Source organism: Boleophthalmus pectinirostris, unplaced genomic scaffold (genome assembly GCF_026225935.1).
Source record: "Boleophthalmus pectinirostris isolate CB_2022bp ecotype Guang Dong unplaced genomic scaffold, ASM2622593v1 HiC_scaffold_13, whole genome shotgun sequence".
Classification (NCBI taxonomy): Eukaryota; Metazoa; Chordata; class Actinopteri; order Gobiiformes; family Gobiidae; genus Boleophthalmus; species Boleophthalmus pectinirostris.
The window spans coordinates 16,822,072-16,842,500 of NW_026571036.1; the positions used below are offsets into that span (position 1 = coordinate 16,822,072).

The 20,429-nt window shown below is 40.1% G+C and overlaps 3 protein-coding genes across 5 annotated transcripts; 1 reads left to right on the forward strand and 2 right to left on the reverse strand.

Annotated features, from left to right (window-relative positions):
• Positions 1-48: 48 nt before the first annotated feature.
• esr1 (estrogen receptor 1) lies at positions 49-10,658 on the reverse strand. Of its 2 annotated transcripts, XM_055149311.1 has the most exons (10): positions 9,836-10,658; positions 8,886-9,293; positions 7,493-7,719; positions 6,730-6,846; positions 6,117-6,292; positions 5,600-5,753; positions 3,816-3,954; positions 2,776-2,909; positions 2,191-2,374; positions 49-1,825 (listed from the first exon to the last, which is right to left on the reverse strand). In XM_055149311.1, exons 2-10 carry the CDS (start codon positions 9,176-9,178, stop codon positions 1,555-1,557), a joined length of 1,695 nt encoding a protein of 564 aa, XP_055005286.1. In that variant the 5' UTR covers positions 9,179-9,293; positions 9,836-10,658; the 3' UTR covers positions 49-1,554. The 2 variants fall into 2 exon arrangements, with proteins under 2 accessions (XP_055005286.1, XP_020796962.1); XM_020941303.2 differs by lacking the exon at positions 9,836-10,658 and having other exon boundaries at positions 8,886-9,829.
• A 462-nt stretch (positions 10,659-11,120) lies between these two features.
• On the reverse strand, positions 11,121-16,348 carry armt1 (acidic residue methyltransferase 1). Of its 2 annotated transcripts, none has more exons than XM_055149312.1 (5): positions 16,325-16,348; positions 12,695-12,800; positions 12,370-12,611; positions 12,112-12,277; positions 11,121-12,037 (listed from the first exon to the last, which is right to left on the reverse strand). In XM_055149312.1, exons 2-5 carry the CDS (start codon positions 12,767-12,769, stop codon positions 11,267-11,269), a joined length of 1,254 nt encoding a protein of 417 aa, XP_055005287.1. In that variant the 5' UTR covers positions 12,770-12,800; positions 16,325-16,348; the 3' UTR covers positions 11,121-11,266. The 2 variants fall into 2 exon arrangements, with proteins under 2 accessions (XP_055005287.1, XP_020774036.2); XM_020918377.2 differs by lacking the exon at positions 16,325-16,348 and adding an exon at positions 13,172-15,676.
• On the forward strand, positions 15,919-20,425 carry zbtb2b (zinc finger and BTB domain containing 2b). Its single transcript, XM_020940283.2, has 3 exons — positions 15,919-16,071; positions 17,152-17,331; positions 17,711-20,425. Exons 2-3 carry the CDS (start codon positions 17,159-17,161, stop codon positions 19,083-19,085), a joined length of 1,548 nt encoding a protein of 515 aa, XP_020795942.1. The 5' UTR covers positions 15,919-16,071; positions 17,152-17,158; the 3' UTR covers positions 19,086-20,425.
• Positions 20,426-20,429: the final 4 nt, after the last annotated feature.

The window sequence follows — 20,429 nt, forward strand, 5'->3', positions numbered from 1 at the left end:
GCATTTATTAATCTTAAGAAATGTCAAATCAAAATCCCATGAGAACAAAACATTTTATTTAATTCACAAATTATTTTTGCTCAGTTTAACTCTGTATTTACATCCATCAACAGTGACAAATTATGATCCTATATAAGCTCATTTTATGATTTTTTTTTTACAAAGATAAGATGCATTAAATCTAAGATCTATAAAGTTACATTATATTTTTTCATTAAATAACCATAATTAGCAATATTGTTTTGTGCAGTTTTTGATGAAAATAGCAAAATTTCTTCAGATAAGCCACCTTATTTACTTGGTAAATGGTGTAATTACACCATTAACCATCTTGAAGCTGTTTCACACATAAAAAAATAATTCAGTAAGATTTTGCCATGTCAAGCAAACAGATGAGAGACGACATGCGCTCTATAGAGACTTAACCAATACAAAAGTTAATCTTCCTTTATATTTTCACAAAGACTCAAATGTTACCAAGCTTAAAAACATTGCAAAGTCACATTAATTTTACTCAAGTGCATTTATCTGTTTTGAAAAATAATAATGCCCATTAGACCCTTAAACCCAAGAAGAAGTGCACTTTGGTAGAGGCAATAAAAAGACTAACATAAGCTGCTCATTGCCATTTTAGATCACATGTGCGGACAATACAACAATAATACCTGCTGTTTGGAAAGCTGCACTGTAGAGCCATTAGACACATAATTATGAATATTAAAACAGCTGAATGAAAATAACTGTGTTTCAGCCCAGAGCCTCAGGACAACTATCCACAGCCGCTAGAGGAAATAGACATAGACAACTAGAAAATTACTGTTCATCTTTTACCTTCAAAATTGATTCAAACATAACTTTATGACCACCAACCTATAATGAGGCCATTAGGGTTGTTGATATCACATGACAAAAAGTCTAACATTTTTAAGCACAGGGAACAGTTGCGATTTACACTTCATTGTGATTCGTTAAAGGTGCTTTGCGTAACTTTTCTGGTGGAGGGTCTGTCAAATACTTTTCTCCTTGAAGATGTTATTGCTTTATCTGGACTGTTTCACAGTATTGTACTGAACCTTTCTATCTTCATGGAGACCAAACCAGACCACATTACACGTCAGATCTGCGGAGAGGTCCCCACCCCACCAGTCGTGATGCCTGTTTTTCTAGATCTTTTGGAGCTATAAAAACACCTGTAATTAAATAAATGTATGGTAGAGCTGTTTAATGTCGCACTATAGAACATTCCAGGCAGAGCAATGACATATCCATGGAAAGAAGCAGGTAACAGATCACCAACAAAAAAGTTACATATTGCACCTTTAAATCTGCCTCTTTGCTGTTTTAGATCCAGTTTACCCATCACAATTTGGCTTTTGGTTCAATCATTAGTTTTAAGGAAAAATATCAAAATACATAGCGCATTACAGATTGTTGAATTGGGACTGCATGTTAGCCAAGTTGTTATCAAAAAGACAACACACTGTTTTCATGTTGTATCTTTAAACACTATCAAATCCCTTCTAAACTACGCTCACCGTGCACCATGTAGTCTTTTCATGCAATTTGTGTGCAATCAGGCCGGGGCCCTCCATACTGAAGGACACTTGAAGAGGACACTTTGCCTCCCCCCTCCATCGTACCGAGGGGGTCTGAACTTAAACCAGGGCTGATGTCAAAAGGGGAGTCGTTGGTGTTCAGGGAGCGGGCTTGGCTGGTCCCGTTAGGGTGATGGAGGCGGTGAGCGTCCAGCATCTCCAGCAGCAGGTCATACAGGGGCACTTTGTTTTTGCACTTCATGCTGTATAGGTGCTCCATGCCTTTGTTGCTATAGAGAAGAAAACACAGCTACATAAAGCAACAAGTATTTTTTAATGAAAAATTAAGGTAACCACTTACAGAATATCTGTCTCTCTCAGAATTTTGCTGCTTAAAATTATTATAAGTACCAGTATGGTACCAGTACCTTGTTTATTGATTATTGTGGTCAATATGGGATAGTCTGTTTTGTTAATAATTAGCTTTACAATGTAAAACTAGAACAACCATAACATATAGCAACAGAAGAAAATAACATGGACCAAAATGACAGTCCATTCCTACAGGAAACAACTTCAAAATGTGGCCCATCAAATTAGTTTAATTTATTATTTAAAAGAAAATGCAAATATCCTTTGTTCTTTATGGTCTGACCTCATGTGCCTGATGTGGGATAGCAGGAGCAGGAGCTGGGCCTGTCTTCTGGACTGCTGTTGGACAGTGTATCCTGATAGGCTGATGTGGTGAATGAGGGCATCAGTAATGGTGTCCAGGATGCTCTGGACTGAAGTACTGTCATGAAGAGGCTCCATTGTGCCCGTGCAGAATGAGAATGCACCTGTATAGAACAAACCAAGTTTACATGTGATACTAGTGTTTAAGAAAAAAAAGGTAACATTTTTTATTTCCACACAATGACCTGCTCAGCTAAACCTTAGTGTATAACATTAAGGTGCACTTTAGATTTTATGAAAAATGACTAAAGTGGTGCCAGCTATGTTGTGTCTTTGGTCCCTGACAGAGTCCGCGGCCTCTGGGGCAAACAGCGACCTGGACTCCTGTTGTCATGGGAACAGTTAACAGAGACTTTTGGGAACATTGTGTGCGATTAATGTGGCTGAGCTCCACCTCTGAGTGTAGGCTCAACCTGCTCACTATTTACTGACTTTAATTTGGGAACAAAACTGTGAAGATTAAAATGAGATTATTTTAGCAGCAGGGTGTCTGTGACATACTCACCAGAGTTGAGCAGGATAATGGCTTTGAGGCACACAAACTCCTCTGGTCTGAGCTTGAGCATGCGGAAACGAGACGCTGTGGCCAGCAACATGTCAAAGATCTCGGCAAAGCCCTCCACACAGTCCCCTTCTTGTCTGAACAATGGAATCAGAATGGATTACATCAAAGGTATGACTGTCTTTTAAACAGCAGAAAAAGCTCAAGGAAACCCAGCAGTTAAACATCTGTAAAGGTAATGGAGTAAAAGACCCTCTTTAAGTCACTATTGAACAGTGATGTGAAGATAGCTGCTCTCCAGGTCTCATAGCAGAGTACAGTGAGATAGTTCTGAGTCGGGGGAATTTGTCAGAGCTGACCCATAGCGTTTAAGTCATCATGTCCAATTGGAGAGGACACTCACACAGGCCGGTTTTTACAGATAATACACTGTAATACACTTCTGAATCAAATGGTCCATCAGGCACATCAGCCGCTAATAGCACTGTCTGTGGCCTGGCTCTCATCCTCCGTCTCCTCCCTCTCCCTCTTTCCCCTCCCTCTCTCTCTCTCTCTCTCCCCACCCACCGTCTTCCTTCCTCTATGGCCCTCTGCTCCTCTCCGACCCCCTCTGTGGTGAGGATACTACCTGTTTATGTGACCCTTTGAGAACAGCCTGTTCCTGCACTAGAAAACAGACTCCAGATTCAAGGCATCTTTATTTTCTGCACTTTTTTGCACTATTTTCTGTGAAATCCACCCTCTTCCTCCTTCTATCTATACTCTTTTCCCATCATTCTTAGCACATGGCTTTGATTAAATCTATGTGGCAGTTGCTCACTCAGTAGTGTAATGGCGAGGAGATATTTCAGGGTAGAGAGGCTCCTCGCCACAGGGAGCATGTAATTAGTCTTTTACTGTGCGGCAGACGTGTTGAGATGGCACAATGGCGACCAAGGTGTGAAATGGAAAATCTACAATGCTGATGTATCACTCTTAACATCAGAGTTAGAGTTGAAAAATGAGGAGAGAGGAACAGGGAGGTCTGTGTCAGATCAAAGTACCTGTCCAAGATGAGGTCCTGGGCAAAGATGAGTTTCCCAGGACAGTGCATAGACCTCCAGATCAGGCCAATCATTAGCACCTCCAGCCACGAGCTCTCCAGCAGCAGCACCTGGTCATGGAGCGAGAGCTGCAAGAAACCTGAGAATAAGAAAAATACCTCATAAAAACTGTGGCACTGTCAGCTTTGAATGGTTAATATGACATTACTATGAAAGACTGGTAAAAATGTTGAGATGACAGCTCTCTTCCAAAATATGTTCAGGCTTGAAACATTGATTTGAGATTTTTTGTTACTAATGATTCTTCTAATGCTACTCTTCTCATTCCCTATGAATATGTATTAAGTATATATACTTTTATAGCAAATTATGTTTATATTGATTGGTCAACTTGATTAATAATTAATATGCCCTAAAAACTGTTAATATGTAATAAAAACACGACAAGAAAACAACATATGAGTTACAATACACTACTACTTAAGTGCATTCTGTATTCTGTCAATACCATTTACAGTATTGTGTAAAAATCAGTTTATGTAGTAAAAAAAAGTCCCCAAAACATTAACTAAAATTTTCTGTCTACACAATTAAAGGTTGAGGCTTGTAACAGGGTATCATTTATTATGGGCACGTTTTTTGTTGATATTTAGGATCACCACAGTAATTATGTCTCCTCCTGTAATCCTGGTTCTATCTATAAATGTGTGATAATTAGACAGGGTGGGCAGGCGCACTCTGTTGATGCAGTGAGTAGATGTTGCACTGACGTCCCACTCATCCAAATAAAATGCCCTGTTTCTGTCTGGAGGCTGGAGATGTGCACTGAAACATCTGTGCCCTCATAAGAGCAGGTCTTATCAGTGGTACTCAGCTGTCTAAATTCATATGTGATTACATGCAATTCACTTTCATTGTCCCGCTTTTCTGCTTGGGACCTTTGCAATTAAAACTGTGTACTTTTGGGCTTTTAGTGACGCACTGGGTTGTAATGCCTCAAGATCAGATTCATTCATTTGAGACTCTGACTGTTCTGTATGTGTGCGTTTGGTGCGTTTGTGTATGCTGATCCTGAAGTGTGCAACACTTTGTCTCGATGGGGTGCCTCAGATTGGCCAAACAGTGCTCTCAAAGGTGATGACAGTAATTACATCACTGTAATGGCTCTGCATTTGTGTGTCACATCGCTCTGCTGCTGCCTAACAACTCAAATAGAAAACAACGGAAAGCTTAGAAAAGCTGCCAAGCACTGTTTTAAGACATTCTATTTATAACATTTGTGAAGTTTAATCAATGTTATTGCTCACTTCTACTATTTTAGAGATGAGGAACCTTTTTATAATCTATATAAGTGATTCTTAGGTAGAAGACTGGGCAATTTTTAAAGAGATATTTTAAATAAGCATTGGTCTATAGCATTTTATTAATAAGATAAAGGTGCACTGTGTAACTTTTCGGTTGGGGAATTGTTTCTATGGATATGTAACTGCTCTGCTTAGAATATTCAACAATATGATATTAAGCAGATCTACCTTACATTTGGTTTGCTCAAAAATACCTATAAAAACAAGCTTTCTGACTGTGGGCAGTGTTGCCTCTCCACAGATCTGTCCTGTAACTTGGGCTGGTTTGGTCTCCATGTAGACAGAATGGTTTAATGCCATACTGTGAAACATTCTAGACAAAGCAATAACATCTCAATGAAGAAAAGCATTTGATGGACCCTCCACCAGCAAAGTTACACAATGCACTTTTAATACTGAATACCAATATGATAGTCTGACCTGGTAGTTTCTTGGCCCAGGTGATCATGTGCACCAGCTCTTTGTCGGCCATGCTGGTGAGCAGGGTCATGATGGTGACTTCTGTGTATGGTCGACTCATCTTCTGACGAGAGCAGAGCATCGGGGGCTCAGCTACCTGCAGCAACTGAAGCACCTGCGAGAAAAAGGCAAATACTGTCACTGTACTCATCAGGTATAATAGATTACACATAATTTGAGTGACTGGAGCGTGTGTGCTGGACCAGTAAACACATGCCAGGACTCACTTTCCATATAGACCAGTTACCGGTTTCCCACTGTCCTTACTTAGATCTTTTTTGTTAGATACTGACCTCTGCAGACTGAACACCTCATAACAGCTGGAGATTTATTCTGGTCAAACATGCCTAAAACTGTAAGCTTTTTTACACATTTGTCAAATTATAAATCATTTTATGTCAAAATGTGAGTGGCCATGATGTTGTGAGTGACTTTATGACTGATTGGAGTATATTGGTGTTTGTGGGTTACTCTGTACCTGGTCAGGAGACAGCCCAGAGACGACAAGCTTTGGTCCTCCACCTGATGTACTGTTGTAGTGCTTCTTGCTGTCCTGTTGAGGTGCTGTTTTGTGTTGTAAGTTTTTTGAGTTTTTGTCTCTGTCAGTCCTTCGCTTATCACGTCGCAAAACCCGACCACGGTCTTTACGAATACCTGCATAACAATTATAAACATGAAGGATGCCGTGCAGAATATCAGTACAGCACATTATATTCAATTTAATTATATTTCACATTAGTCAGGTATCAATAAAGACAATCACAAGTAAAATTTTATACTGTCCCAATTTTTACTTTTTATTTGTCAAGTGAATTAACATTTGGAATGGTTAATGGGTTAAACTAGTGTTGTTTTCTGGAATTTAGAGGCATGAACACAAATACTGAATGTGGGTGTGGGATTATGAGAAGCAGTACTCCTTAAGAGGAAACTACGTCAAGGTCAAGTTTGTTTATAGCCTGAGTTTGTACATGCATTTTGGCCACTTTCTCCAACAGCAGAAAGCAAATTAATTCACCAGGGCTGAGCTTTAAGCACACAAAAAAGCAAAATATGAAACAGAATAGGCAATGAATCATGGTTTAACTCACCTCCTTTCATCATCCCAACTTCGTAACACTTTCTAAGACGACAGGCCTGGCAGCTCTTCCTCCGATTCCTGTCGATGGTGCACTGATTGGTTGCTGGGCACATATAGTCATTGTGACCTAAAATGGAAGAAAGCCTATTACATTTTGGGCCCTCCATTCCTGTGTTCAGTTTTGATTTAGGTTATTTAGTAGCCAGGAACACTGTATTCCAGTTTTAAATGGACCTGAGAGGAAGAAAATTAAAAAGTGGCATCTTGGCATCATCATTGCCATGGAGACTATTGGTTTGTTAGTGACCGCTCTTTCATGAGGAAGAATTTTGGATCAATGTTGTAAAATGTCCTGTCACAAAAATGTCCTGTCACAAAAATGACTAAACCAAGTTCAGCAGCTGTGTTCAGTTTTGTTGCATGTACATGAACATGTATGGCGCGCACTCAAAATAATATGACTTTTTTCCCTTTCGTGTTTTCTCTTATGGTTATGTGTTTACATACATGGGTACTTTTTTTATTATTTTAATTTTTTGTAAAATTTGCTTATAAAAAAGTCGTTAATTTCTGTATACTTCACACACAGAAAAAAACAAAAATTTTATTTATATCTGTTGTGTAATGTAAGAATAACCAGTGGCCACTGATTTGCACCTAGGGCGAGACCCCCTCCTGGGCAGCTGCCCAGGGTGGCAAAAAGGAAAAAAATCTACAACTTTAAAATCCTAATAACATAATAATATAACAAGTATATAATGCTGCACACCCACCTTGGATGCTCCTCTTGAAGAAGGCCTTGCAGCCCTCACATGACCACACCCCATAGTGGTACCCAGAGGCATAGTCACTGCACACTGCACAAAAGCGAGTCTCTTTGGCCATTTCAAAGCCTCCAGGTCCGACCTCTGCCCCTGACCCAGGTTTACCCATTCTGAAAGCATCCTCTGCCCCACTCTGCTCCTCTCTCGACATCTGTTGAGTAGATGGTACACCGGACCTGAAAAAAAAATTGTAGTGTAACACAAAGGTTCTCACAGTGTCTTGCAGGTCAAATTCTGATTTAGCATGGTTAACTTAAAGTGCTGGTTTCATCTTGGTAGGAATCTAATTTTGACCTGTTTGGGGACAGATTAGCATTTGGGCACAGCATTAGGCATACAGTGGGACGGTGGTCAGCAGTTTTGCTGCACTTTATATTAACTACACATTAACAAACAAATAAATAAATAAATAAATAAAGCATGGACAAATACTTTCATTCATAATTAACTTAGTTTATTATGAATAATTCAGGCTTAACATAAAGAGATTAGGGTTAAAAGCTAGAGTATTAGTTATTAGTTACTAAGTCTGAATAATTCTTCATCAACAATTTATTCATTATGAATTGCATCTTTGTACATGCTTTAATAAGGTTATTAAAATTGTAGTTATGATAAAGTGCTACTCTCTTGCCTCAGAGCCAGAGCATCCCAAATTTGATATCTGTTCAATGCGAGGCCATTTGGTGCTTTGCTTATGGTCAAGGAAAAACTACTAACACACTTTAAACTACCTTTAAATCAACTAAGTCGAGATACAGGCACATAATTCAAAAACAGTCTGTGTGTTCACTTGTGTTGTCTTTACGTATTGTTCCCTGTTCAAGGTCTTCGACAAAGTCCTTAATCTCTGGAATTAGAAACCAGGGTGAAGCTTGATCCTTACTACAAAGATAATGCAAATGTTTTGAATAAAAATCCCAAAACAATGCTGTTATATAATTATATTCAGTTTGTGATGTACCAATGCCAAAAACTGAAAGATAAGACATAATGTGTTTCATATGCATAGTTTTTTATTTTTTTAATTAAAGATTGAAAAGTACAGTTTTAAATTAAGTTTAAAAAAAGAAAAGGAAAACTACTATCACTAAAATAATTGGGGGGTTTCTTGCACAACTCCTTTTTCTTACACAATCTGTTGATAAAAAATTGTGTGTAAAGAAGAGACCCTTGTCAATTATTTACATAAAGAAAAATAAATCAAATAGGTCAGTGATGCAGGCCAACAAATGTTTGAAATGTACCAATGTCAACATTTTAAAATTCACTTATAGTGGGGTGGAAGTGATGTGCAGACAGATACACCATCAATTGTAGAGATTAAAGTCACACAGCTCACCTGTAGATTAGTGTGGAGCTGGTCTCCAGATAGTGGTGGCTGGGTGGGTGCATGAAGGGGCTGAGGCGGGGGCTCGAGGGAACAAACACCAGAGGACTGTTGGGACCGCTGCCCAGGGATTGCAGGCTCCCGTCAGAGGGTGGTCCATGAGCGTCTATGGGCGCAGAGAAGTAGCCCGTGCTGGAGTGGCTGTACAGGGTGGGTGCCGGCGTGGGGGCTGTGTAGTCATATGTCCCATCCAGGAAGTCCACAGTGGTGACCCCTCCGGACCCCCTGCTTTCCTCTGGGTACATGCCGCTGAGGGGGTGAGGAGAAGGGGCTCGTGGTGGAGACAGGCCCTCCAGTTCAGGGCAGGTCCTGGCTCCGTGCGGTGATCTGCAAGGCTGCCTAGTCTCCTTAGTACTCTGCCTGAGCAACATCACAGCGAAGCACAACTGATAAGCAACATGATTTAGGCTGGCTCTCCCATTTTCGGGGAGGGGGAGTGGAGATGAGTCGTGCTCTCACTCTCTCTTTACCCTCTTTCTCCCTGTTATACTTCACTAAAAGATTCCACTTTCCCTGCACTTTTTCCAGATTCAAACCCCCTCCTTGTAATAGACTGCCTTCACACCCTTTTCCTCTGTTCCTTACTACACACCTCTTCCAAGTATGTATACATTTCCGTAGCAGAAAATAAATAAGACTGCACAAGGAAGTAATGCCTCTAAACTACCCTGTCACTATTCCCTGTGCTTGCATGTGCTATCCAGTAAAAGCAGGTCCTATTACAGCGCATTCATTTAGCTGCTTGAGAGCACACAGCCATGACGTGTGACCAGTCTATTTGTGGCCACATTAGAGATACACCTGAGACTTAGCAGCAGTGAATAAAAATCATAACGGAAACAAGAAACATTACACAACACAAACAGAAAATCTAAAAACAGGAACTGAAAACATGCACTCACCTGTTACACACAAATTGTCTTCATATGGCACTGTTGCTGTGTCTGTCTTACTGGTTAGATCCTTTCATCCCTCCGACTCGTAGACATCTGGCTGTGCACAGTGATCACAATGGGAGTAGTAGAAAGGTTGGAAATAAAGATAAACAAATTAAAGACACAACCAGATCGATACTTGTGATTTGTGCGATGCCAGGTCACCATAACACAGCAAACAATTTAAAAGGGGTCAAAATTCACCAACCATTATTTACACAATCCACGTCATCTAATGAGTACTTGTAGAATTAAGAGTTTGTTAAAAAATTCATATAGAAATGTAAATAATTTAAATTATATTAAGTACTGCTATAAAAAGTTCCTCTTTAAACCACAATTTATGGATAGATTTAAGAAGACATTTTATAGCACTTACTAAATTGACCTCCTGCATATTTCTTCTTTCTGCTTAATGTGGAGTCAGTGTTTTTCCTTGTTTTGAAAATTATATATGTATAAAAAATAAAAAGGAATTATAGCATTATAAACCATACATTTTCTATATTTTCTATGACAACTTAATCACAAATGTCCCACATCACAGATCACTTTTGGCAACGAGTTAATTTTCCCATCTCTTTGCTACATCTTCCTTGAGTAAACAGCCCAATTTTCAGAGCATGTCAGGTCAAGTGGAAAACAAGTAGGCCTGATGATATGTATTTTTGTTTAGTACAAAAACTGTTAGTCTTGCAGATTTTAAATTTTAGAACTATAAATGAAATTACAGATTGGGGCTTAATATGTGCTTCATAAAGCTTAACATTTTGATTGCATGAAACAAGATAGCGCTTTTTCAGTTTATGATTTTCTACAAATATTAATTGAAACACACTAGTGTAAAATGGCAATATAGACCATAAATGTTTACATGGGACTTCTGACTCAAAACAAAAGAAACAAAAAGAATGATTCACTGTGCCATTTTATTTGATCAGACCCATGCATTATATTGGATATTACATTGATGGGTATGTGGGAACCTGGATGATCTAACAGAGACAGCTAGACATCAGCTTTTATCTCTAAAGACATTGCAGTCTGGTTTTCCATAAACCTCAAACCTACTTTGTGGCCAGGAGTAGGAGCAACATTCTAAAACAAAGATTTATCTTGGCCTCACATTTTATTTCTAACACTGCATTTAATAAGTAAACATTAAGCACACATTTGAATATCCTAATTATTGATATAATTCACCATTTAAATGTATCAAAAATGTCTTTAACCAGTCTCAACCCTTTGGCAGTAAGATGTATACAGTATAAATTTTATTTTAAAATTTCCTTATAACAATAATTGAGATTATCAGAGTTTTCAAGGTTTTATGGCTTACAGATAATACTTGCTCTAACGCAATCAACTGCCGTTGTATATGCAAAAGGCAGCATTTTCTCACTGTTCTAAATGTGGCCCATGAAACTGAATGACAGCGTACTTGCCACTGGTCATCCAGTTTGGTTCTTGAGAGCTGAGCTTCTCCCCTTGTCCTGGCTGCAGGCCCACTTGCACATTGGCTTTTAGAGTTCTCAGGCTGCAGAGAGGTGAGGGTTCAAACCCTCGGAGCGCAGTATCAAAGCTGACAGTGAAGTTCCAGTCTCTGTCTCCAGTTAGCTTCCTGTAGTTTAAATCCCCTTTAAACAACACAAGATCTGCTCCTTTCAGTTTTGCATACAAGTCTGGAGCATCTACCGCCATGTCACAGAACTCATGAGGCTGTGTCCAGAATGGATGGTCATGATAGGACCACACTCCATCCTCCAGGTACTGCTTCCACTGAATGGCACTTTTAGACATCCACATGTGATTGGATGCCAAGGTCTGTCTGATGGTCCACTCAAAGTCTTTAGCAGTGACATCAGAAACAAACCACGGAAAGGATTTTCCATGAAAGTGGATCTCACTGGCCAAACTAAATGAGACCAGGAAATCAGCTAGCACCAGGTCAGTAACTAATTCAAAACCAGCGTTGTCAAGAACAATGTCAACTCTTTTTCCAGAAACTGCAGTGCTTTTGGAGGAGGTAAGAGCCACCCATACCATATCCGAATCATCCACCAAGATGAAGGGTTTCAGATTGGGGAGGGCTTCAATAGGACTGTCTTTTTGGGAGTTCTCTTGGCCTGCAGAAATTGAAAGATCACACTTGTTCCCCCAGAGAGACACCTAAAAAACATACAGTATATATAATGTTACAAAGAGAAAGACAAAAAAGAAATAAATTTTAAATGTTTACAAACCTGCAGTAACTTGATGAAATTATCAAATAATTGATTTTTCGAAAGTCCATCTTTATCCTTTTTAAGTGTTTCCAGATACGTACATAGAGCCATGATAGCTCTCTGAGACTCAAAGTAGCTCTGAGTTTTTCCTTCATTAAAAACATCAAACTCGTTTATGGGAGGACTGTAAGGAAAAGTTCACATACACTGTAAAGTCAATAATATATGTAGAAAAGTATCATGGGTATTGCAACTACATAGGTAAATTTATATTACTTGAGCCAAACAGCCTCTTGTATTCTTCGATACATGTAGCATTCCACATAAAGCCAGGGAGACTTGAACCAGCTCACAGACTCCTTACCCCCCTGCACAGTCTGATGTCTCTGCAGGTACTGGTTCCATGCGTCCACATCTCTTAGCCCATCTGTGAGCTCTAGTATAGGTTTGTCAGTTTGAACTTCATTCCTTAGTTTGGACAAGAATGATATTGCTTTCTTTTCTGCTTCGAATCCATCCTGTGTGAATCAAAGAAGAAACCATCTCCATTAACTCTCTGGGTCTGGATACATGTTTACTATATGATAATAAAGCATTTTACCTCTCCATATTCCTCAAAAAACTTATTCTTGTTGCGGTGAATCGTGTCTATTACTTTGGTGAGGATAGTGGGCATTCTATCCTTTACAGTCAGATAAGCAAATGACCTGCAGGATAGGAGTAATATTATTATTAAGTAACACTGCAAGTGTAGCATTAAGCCCCCAAAACAACTGAGCTAAAAGTGACGAAGGTAGATATGTTTCTACGAATGAATGAAAGGCATGGCATTTGTATTTCATAAATAACTCAGGTGTATTCTGATGTACGAATAAAGTTAATTGGCTATTATTAAACTTCATACAGGAGGTGTGTGGCTGTTAGCTTGTGGCTAACGTTGCTCTCATTCGTGGTCCATTACATTTCTCATTTCTTTCGAGACGAGTTGATGCAAAATTACTCAACTCTTTTTTGCCATGGAGTAGCTATTTGACTACGAGTGTGAGACACACGTTCAAAGCTCCTGTCAACAACATACCCGACCACTTTAGCAGACAGCGGAGCGGCTCCGTGCTTAGCCATATCCGACGCCATCTTTACAATGTGAGATTATTCAAAACAACTTTATCAGTATTGCAAACCTACACACAAGATTTTGTCTGATTGTATTGAGACGCATCAGTCAAATAAATCTCATATTTTTATGTTGGTTGCAACATTTTTTTTAGGCAACTTGCGGTGTGATTAATGCTACCCTAAATGCGACACTGCCATCTAGTGGCAGTGAAAAAAACCGGTAACAGTTTAATGTAGGCCAAGCGTCGCTGCTTGAGTGGTTTGTCGGGTTAGCTCTAGATCCATGGGTCAGCCCCACCACCCTTTAAACTCCGGGAGGAGTCCAGTCTGTTGGTTGCACATGAGGCTGCATGGCGTCGCTTGGGGGGAAACCTTTCATATGGAAACGTGCTCAGCAGGAGTGGGGGCGGGCGGGAGGCTCCAAAAGAACTGCAGTTGCCCTGAAATGTTTAGTGACAGATGAAATAGACTGCATGTATTTTACAGACATTTTTATTGTTTAGGAATAATAATTGAAACTCATAGCCAAGGTTATAGGTTAATGCCTCGGTGTACACCACAGATAATACAATTTCATTTTAATATTGGGACCTGAAACCCTCACTTAAAGCATCTTTAAGGCTGTTTGGAAAGCATGGCATGACCTGTTGATTTTACGCACATATGCTTGGGCACATTTGATTCCCCTGTTTTGAGTCTTCTTCATGCGGAAAGTGTTCAGGATGTAGGAGCTTCACTGGGTGTCCAGCTGCGTCCACCTCCGGTGCACCCAGACCCCCCTCCCCCCGACTCCACAGCCGAGTGTTTTTCTACCGACAGAGCGGTGACTCACCACTCCGGTTTCAAAACAACCAAGACTGGGGGAGGGCCGCAGTTAACGTACAAGGCCTGTTTAAACAGGTGTGGCCTAAAACTGTGGACTTTTTGGCCTTGTTGGTTGTGTTTAGTGCAGCACGCAGACCTTCCTTGACAGTTCAAAAATATGACACATTGGTCTCGGGACATTAACCATTTAACAATTCTAATTTACTACTTAATTACAGGCTTTGAGTTATCTTGCAACATGCAAGCATGGGAATGGGGCTGAGAGATAGGCCTAGGGAAAGGGAAGGCTCAGTTTTACACATCTCCACAGGTTAAGACCTCATGGGTTTCAGGCAAACAGGTCCTTCCTGATTTCAAAGACTTTGTGAGGACCCATTGAGGCTCCCATTCAAGAGATAATGCTATAATATTTTCAATTGAATTGCCTAATTGCTATGCCCACGGAGGACAATTGCCATAGCTAGAAACCAGTGTGCCGTTGGCCTAAAGTTTGCCTGGTCTCCATTCCATTTTTCTGGTATAAAGAGGTTGGCTGAGTAGGCTGGGAAAAAGTAGGCATATGCTCATCCATGTTCCAACCTACGAGGGCAAAAAGTAAAAGTAATATTTTTTAAATGTTGCACATAAAAAGTAGGCCAACACATGAATTAAAGAGTTACAGGCTATAGTGGCCTATTGGTATCAGGTTATTTACCATGTCTGTATTCAAATAGGGCCCGTGGGGAAAAAATTAAAAATAGCTCACCCATGTTAAAGGGTGCTCTCCAACCTCATTGAAAAGTGTTTGCACACCCATTAGGGTTAAATAATGACATGGGAAAGTGTTGTCATTGCATCACAGCACTCTCTATCAGTTTGGTCTTGACCCTTTGATCTTTGTCACATTCAACCGAGAAGCACTGAATCCCAATACAAGATCATGAGAATATAGGATATTTGCCATAGGTAGCCTGTTTGTTCAGCCCTGTTACAACGTAGTTGAAAAAAAAGTGATTATTATAGTAGTCAATAATCAGTGATTCAGAGTTTTCATATTCATGTTCCCCAAGACTTTCGCATACACCCTGCACGACACACTTAAAAATCTCGGCTGCATGATAGGTTACAATATTATAATCTATTCTAGGCTATATTCAAATTAAGCATTGGCTTTACAATTATAATAATTAGACTATGGGGTACACCTAGGTCCATTTGGTATACCCCTGGAGGTACTCCAAATAGCAAAGGCCTATAAGATAATGTAACCCAGGAATAGGCCACTCTGAAGAGCCTCCAGAATGTGAATCTAGCGAAGAAGACCATAACCCAGTCAGCTTTCATTTTGAAGTACATCCTCCTATGATACACAAGACAACTGCAACAATGACAGGGTAGCCAATTAAAAAGTAGCCTATAGTCTATGCTGAATAAAGGGTTAATTAGACCTAATTAACATCAAGTGAATTGGAAGTAGCCTATAACATATTGCTTGTAGTGACGTGCTATTTGTGGTTTTTACGTTTACTTTGCGTGTCTTATGATTTAATAATATAAGAATTACTTAATAATACAAGAATTTTGTCTATCTTACAGGAAACATAGGTTTACGCGTGGCTTGTCACCATCACGTTCTACAATCAATATCCTACTTCTATTACATGGGCTATTTTAACCTACACAAAAACTTCATAACTAAGTTAGTAGTTTAAAGAGTTGTGCGGCAAGCTTAGTAACGAGTAAAACTAAACTCTTCTCTAAAAGCCTGACAATTGTTTCTTCTGGCGGCGGTTACAGAGTGCGGGAAATTAACGACGGCTCCTCCACCCCCTGCTTTGCTCAACGGATTTCTACAACGGCCAGAGTCATGTGATTGTAACGTAAAACCCCCAACCGGAAAACACCGACGGACGGACGACCCTCTCCGCTCCTCCGCCGCCAACGAACGCGAGGAACAGTACGAGCTGCACCGAGCGCAGAGCGGACGCACGGGCGGACGAGTCTCCGGTAACAAACAACGGCGACGAGGCAAAATCCACGGTCCCCGGCGAGCTGAAGGTACGGCTGTGGGTTTCTAAGTGCCATCGTGTGTATTTAGTTCAAGAGTAGCTGTTTGAGTCCTCTTGTTACTCGCGTTCGTCACAGAGAAGTTAAAAGAAACGCATTCGTGACCAACCCATCCCCCTTGCGTGTCTCGCTCCTCAGCAATACGTGTGTTGCGTGCGCGCACCCGCCATCGAGAATGTCCGCTTTATAAGTGGGCTACAAACGCGTATGATCAAGACAGTTTTGTAAACGAAATTGTTTTCACCCCGAAGCTCATTCCCGTTATCCACTGCCTTTCCAAAGACAGCCATTCTGATCTAGAAAATCGTACTACGGAAGTGGCCGATCCACGTGTCTTTCCCAGGGGCGGTGCTTTCGGAATAATTTTGCCTGTTAACTAGAATGATGATCACAACTTGGGCTTTATCAGCATCTGCCTCTCTACGTGTACAAAGTGTTTTCCATAACTAAGACAAAACAATAACAATAATAATCGGTTAATGACATTAGCCCTAACAATAGGTCTAATAATAACAGTCATCAAATACTACGCCTATTTTAGGCACGGGATGCTGTTATGACTGCGGTGTGCAACATAGGTTATGGATAGAGCTTTTTCTTTTCTTTTTGCATTTTTCTTTTTTTCCTTTATTATTATTTTTTTTACACAGTTGTGGCATTTTGCACTGCAGAATTCCTCTGTGATGTGTGTTTAACCCCTGTTGTGGTTTATTTATATACTAATTAGGCCAAGTAGGTTAATTTGCAAAGAGTTTGCACTGATGGGGGTAGAATCAGTTTAGGAATGGCTTAGGAATGTGTGTTGACACACGGCGCTTTGATCATGTGATGGCTTGAAGCTTCTATTGAACTTTAGGGTTAACAACACCCATCAGTGGACCACAGAGTGTACACAATTAATCCAAAATATTCCTCAGTTCAATGTAGGCCTAGTATACTTGGGGTTTATTCAGAATATTGTCACAACATTTACCACACTGCACCCTGTCAGCCTCTTAGTGGTATCATCTGAGTTGTTTTTCCATGCAGGAAGCTGTTTGTGGCTAAATGTGCTTGTGTGTGTTTGTGCAGGTTGAAAATGGAGCTGGCCAACCATGGTCTTATCCTGCTGCAGCAGCTTAACGCACAGAGGGAGTTTGGCTTCCTGTGTGATTGCACAGTGGCCATCGGAGATGTCTTTTTCAAAGCCCATAAAGCAGTCCTTGCTGCATTCTCCAACTACTTCAGGATGCTCTTTATTCATCAGGACAGGTATTGAGCAGGAGTCCTATCAAGCCTTGTTTTTGTCACTATAGTCCATACACATCTTGATATAGAATTTAAATTAATTGCAATTAACTCCAGTCTTATTGCTTACTGTGATGTTTTATCATTCGAGTCTTACCTCAAATTACTAAATGTAGTAAAAAAGTAAAAAAAAAAAAAAAAACATTTGTTATTTAATAGAAGTTAATTTAATATAAAGAAGTCAAAATGATGTGTGGGGTCTGTAAATATTTTTGTAAATAAAAAAAGTTTGAATTAAAAAAAGTAAATAAAAAAATTTGTAAATATTTTTGACTTAAGTTGTCAATAATAGAATTCTTTGTAACAGTGTCTAATAAAGCTATAAAATATCTTTTGTTTTTAGTGACTGTGTGCGCCTAAAAGCTGCCGATATCCAGCCAGACATCTTCAGCTACCTCCTGAATCTGATGTACACAGGCAAACTGGCGCCGCAGCTGATCGACCCCTCACGGCTGGAGCAGGGGGTCAGATTCCTGCATGCCTATCCACTTCTACAGGAGGCAAGCCAGATGTATTCAGAACACAGCGTCAACCTGTCCACCTCACTCTATGGCATTCAGATCTCTGACCAGCAGGGGGGGCTGTCTTCTCGGCTGTCCACTCAGCGACAGCTCTCCTCACCTTTTGAAATGGAGCAGCCCAGCTCTGAAGGAAAGTACGAGTCCACGCAAGCAGCATCTGCAGCGTTCCCAAGTTCTTTTCCTTCCAAGTTTGCTTTGTCTCCTCCAGAGACAGAGAGTTCTGTCAACAGAACAGACGCTGCAGTGGAGGAGGGAAGAACTGACTTGAACAATTCAGACGGTTCCTCAACCATTCTCCATGTAAAGCCTAGTATTATGAAGAGAAACGCATCGTTTAGGAAACATTACTCGTGTCATTTATGCAGAAGTCGATTCACTCAGAGAAGTCTTCTAAGAGAGCACCTATTGCAGCACACCCAGACTCTTCACCAGTCCAGTGCTGAAGTCTGCACTGTTCAATCTCCTGTCACCACAGAGGAGTGCACGATGGAGACGGAAGGGGGAGCTAGAGGGGCTGCTGCTCCTGCTACAGTGGAGATCATTAGTGACAGCGAGCAAACGCCTGTATCAGGCACAAACTCTGACTCTCCCCGGGCTGAGGTGTCCACCTCCAGTTGGGGACTGGGGGGGCTGATTTCTCAGGCGGACACCCCACCTCCATCGGACATTGCAGACATTGATAACCTGGAGAGTGTGGATATTGACCGAGAAGTAAAGCGAAGGAAATACGAGTGCTCCACATGTGGACGCAAGTTCATCCAGAAGAGTCACTGGCGTGAGCATATGTACATTCACACAGGCAAACCCTTCAAATGCAGTGCCTGTGGGAAGAGCTTCTGCCGCGCTAACCAGGCAGCACGCCATGTGTGCTTGAATCAGTCGGCCGATAGCTACACTATAGTGGACCGCCAAAGTATGGAGCTGTGTGGAGGGGATGATCCAAGCCAAATGGAAGCTATGTTTATGGCATCATCAAAGCCCTACAAATGTAATATATGTGCAACCACTTTCTCCAGTCCCACTGAGGTGATCAAACACCTGTGCTTTGCACAAGGAGGGGTAGTGGGGCTGCAGGAAAACGTTGGAGGCGGAGCAGACCTGCAGCACGAAGAGGTCTCCAAAGATGAAGGCTCTGACTTGTCCAATTCTGGCATCCCACTAGAAGCCATAAAGAGTGAGGACATCCTTGTGGAGTAGTGCCAAAATATCGATTTCTCCTTGAGATGTTTATTTTCTAATGTCTATTGGCTGATATTTATCAGCAAGTGTGGACAGGGTAGAAACATCAGGCCACCCCTAATTTTGTTATGAAAGCAATAGCTTACATTTTTTAAACAGACAAATTAACCGAATGCACTGGTCTCACTGTTGATGTTGAACCAAATTGAATAACATTTTATGCCAACAGTCTGGAGTGAGAGTTTTAGGGGCTGAGAAAGAGGAAACAGACACTTCCTGCAGTAACATGGTGTGAAATGAGCCGACTGTACGGACAAACAGGTTAATAATACAAAAGTAAATAATTATCTCCATCTTAACATGCAAACTTGAGACAATCTATGTCTTTTGTGAAATTATTCAAATTGTCTTCCTCATTTTGGTTTCAAGTAGAATTTCTTCATAAATGTTAAATCTGCTGAAGGAAATTCTTCATTGTATTTTCCCCATCTCCAATTTCAGTCAGCACATCATTATCTGATATGCATTCTGGCAATTTTTGCATGGAAAGATTCAACATCAACTTTGGAAAATTGCCTTGTTAAATTGATAAATTAATTTGAAAAACATAGATAATACCTTATAGATAATACTTAACTGATATTGATAAAATTATATTCTTCCCTTGAGTTTTTCATAAGCTATAAACAGGAAATATACTACTGATCACTTAAAAGGGTATGGTAGTTTTTAATATCTTTAGTTATGGCTAATCTAAATGTTGGGGGAAAAGACTAGCACTGAGCATCCCCTCTATCATTTATTATTGAAAAGTGGGGACTAATCTAGTATGTATCTAGTTTAGACATACTAACATTGCATTACTTTTACTAGTTGCTTTTTATACCAAAGCTTTGAATTGCCTTTATATAAATGGTTACTCATGACTAACCCAAAATTATGTTTTCCTCAACTTCCAGTTTAAAAGTGTGATTTAATTTGCATGAGAGTTCATTTTGAGCATACTGGAAAGCACAATAATCTGGCTTCCATATACATTTATATTGAAGTAGATAGATGGCGCTCTTTACTGTAAAACTCTTTTCCATGTAAGCGCGGAGCCCACTTCACAGATCCCAAGTATGTGTGACCTGGGTGACTTTTGATTTGTGCTCTTCCAATGTTGTCACCCAGTTCAAAAGTAATTCAATTCAGTTATGTACTACTGATATTCAGCTTATGCCTTTATTTTATTTTTTTAATTGTCCATCAGTTTGGTAACATTGGTTGTATATTTGTGCATTGAACCATCAAAGTATCTCAGGAAAAAAGCTATATGTTTTTACTATTGTTAATAAAAAATAAATCTTAAACATCCACAGT

Bases quoted from the DNA above. Each gene is read 5' to 3' on its own strand.
- zbtb2b (XM_020940283.2), top strand. From the start codon at position 17,159: ATGGAGCTGGCCAACCATGGTCTTATCCTGCTGCAGCAGCTTAACGCA. The intron at 17,332-17,710 runs GTATTGAGCAGG...TTTTGTTTTTAG, and splicing joins CTCTTTATTCATCAGGACAG to TGACTGTGTGCGCCTAAAAG.
- armt1 (XM_020918377.2), bottom strand. From the start codon at position 13,227: ATGGCGTCGGATATGGCTAAGCACGGAGCCGCTCCGCTGTCTGCTAAA. The intron at 12,801-13,171 runs GTATGTTGTTGA...CCTATCCTGCAG, and splicing joins CTGTCTGCTAAAGTGGTCGG to GTCATTTGCTTATCTGACTG. The intron at 12,612-12,694 runs GTAAAATGCTTT...TGATTCACACAG, and splicing joins TTTTTGAGGAATATGGAGAG to GATGGATTCGAAGCAGAAAA.
- esr1 (XM_020941303.2), bottom strand. From the start codon at position 9,304: ATGTTGCTCAGGCAGAGTACTAAGGAGACTAGGCAGCCTTGCAGATCA. The intron at 3,955-5,599 runs GTCAGACTATCA...TCTTATTCTCAG, and splicing joins CTGGGCCAAGAAACTACCAG to GTTTCTTGCAGCTCTCGCTC. The intron at 2,375-2,775 runs GTGAGTATGTCA...TGTTCTATACAG, and splicing joins CATTATCCTGCTCAACTCTG to GTGCATTCTCATTCTGCACG.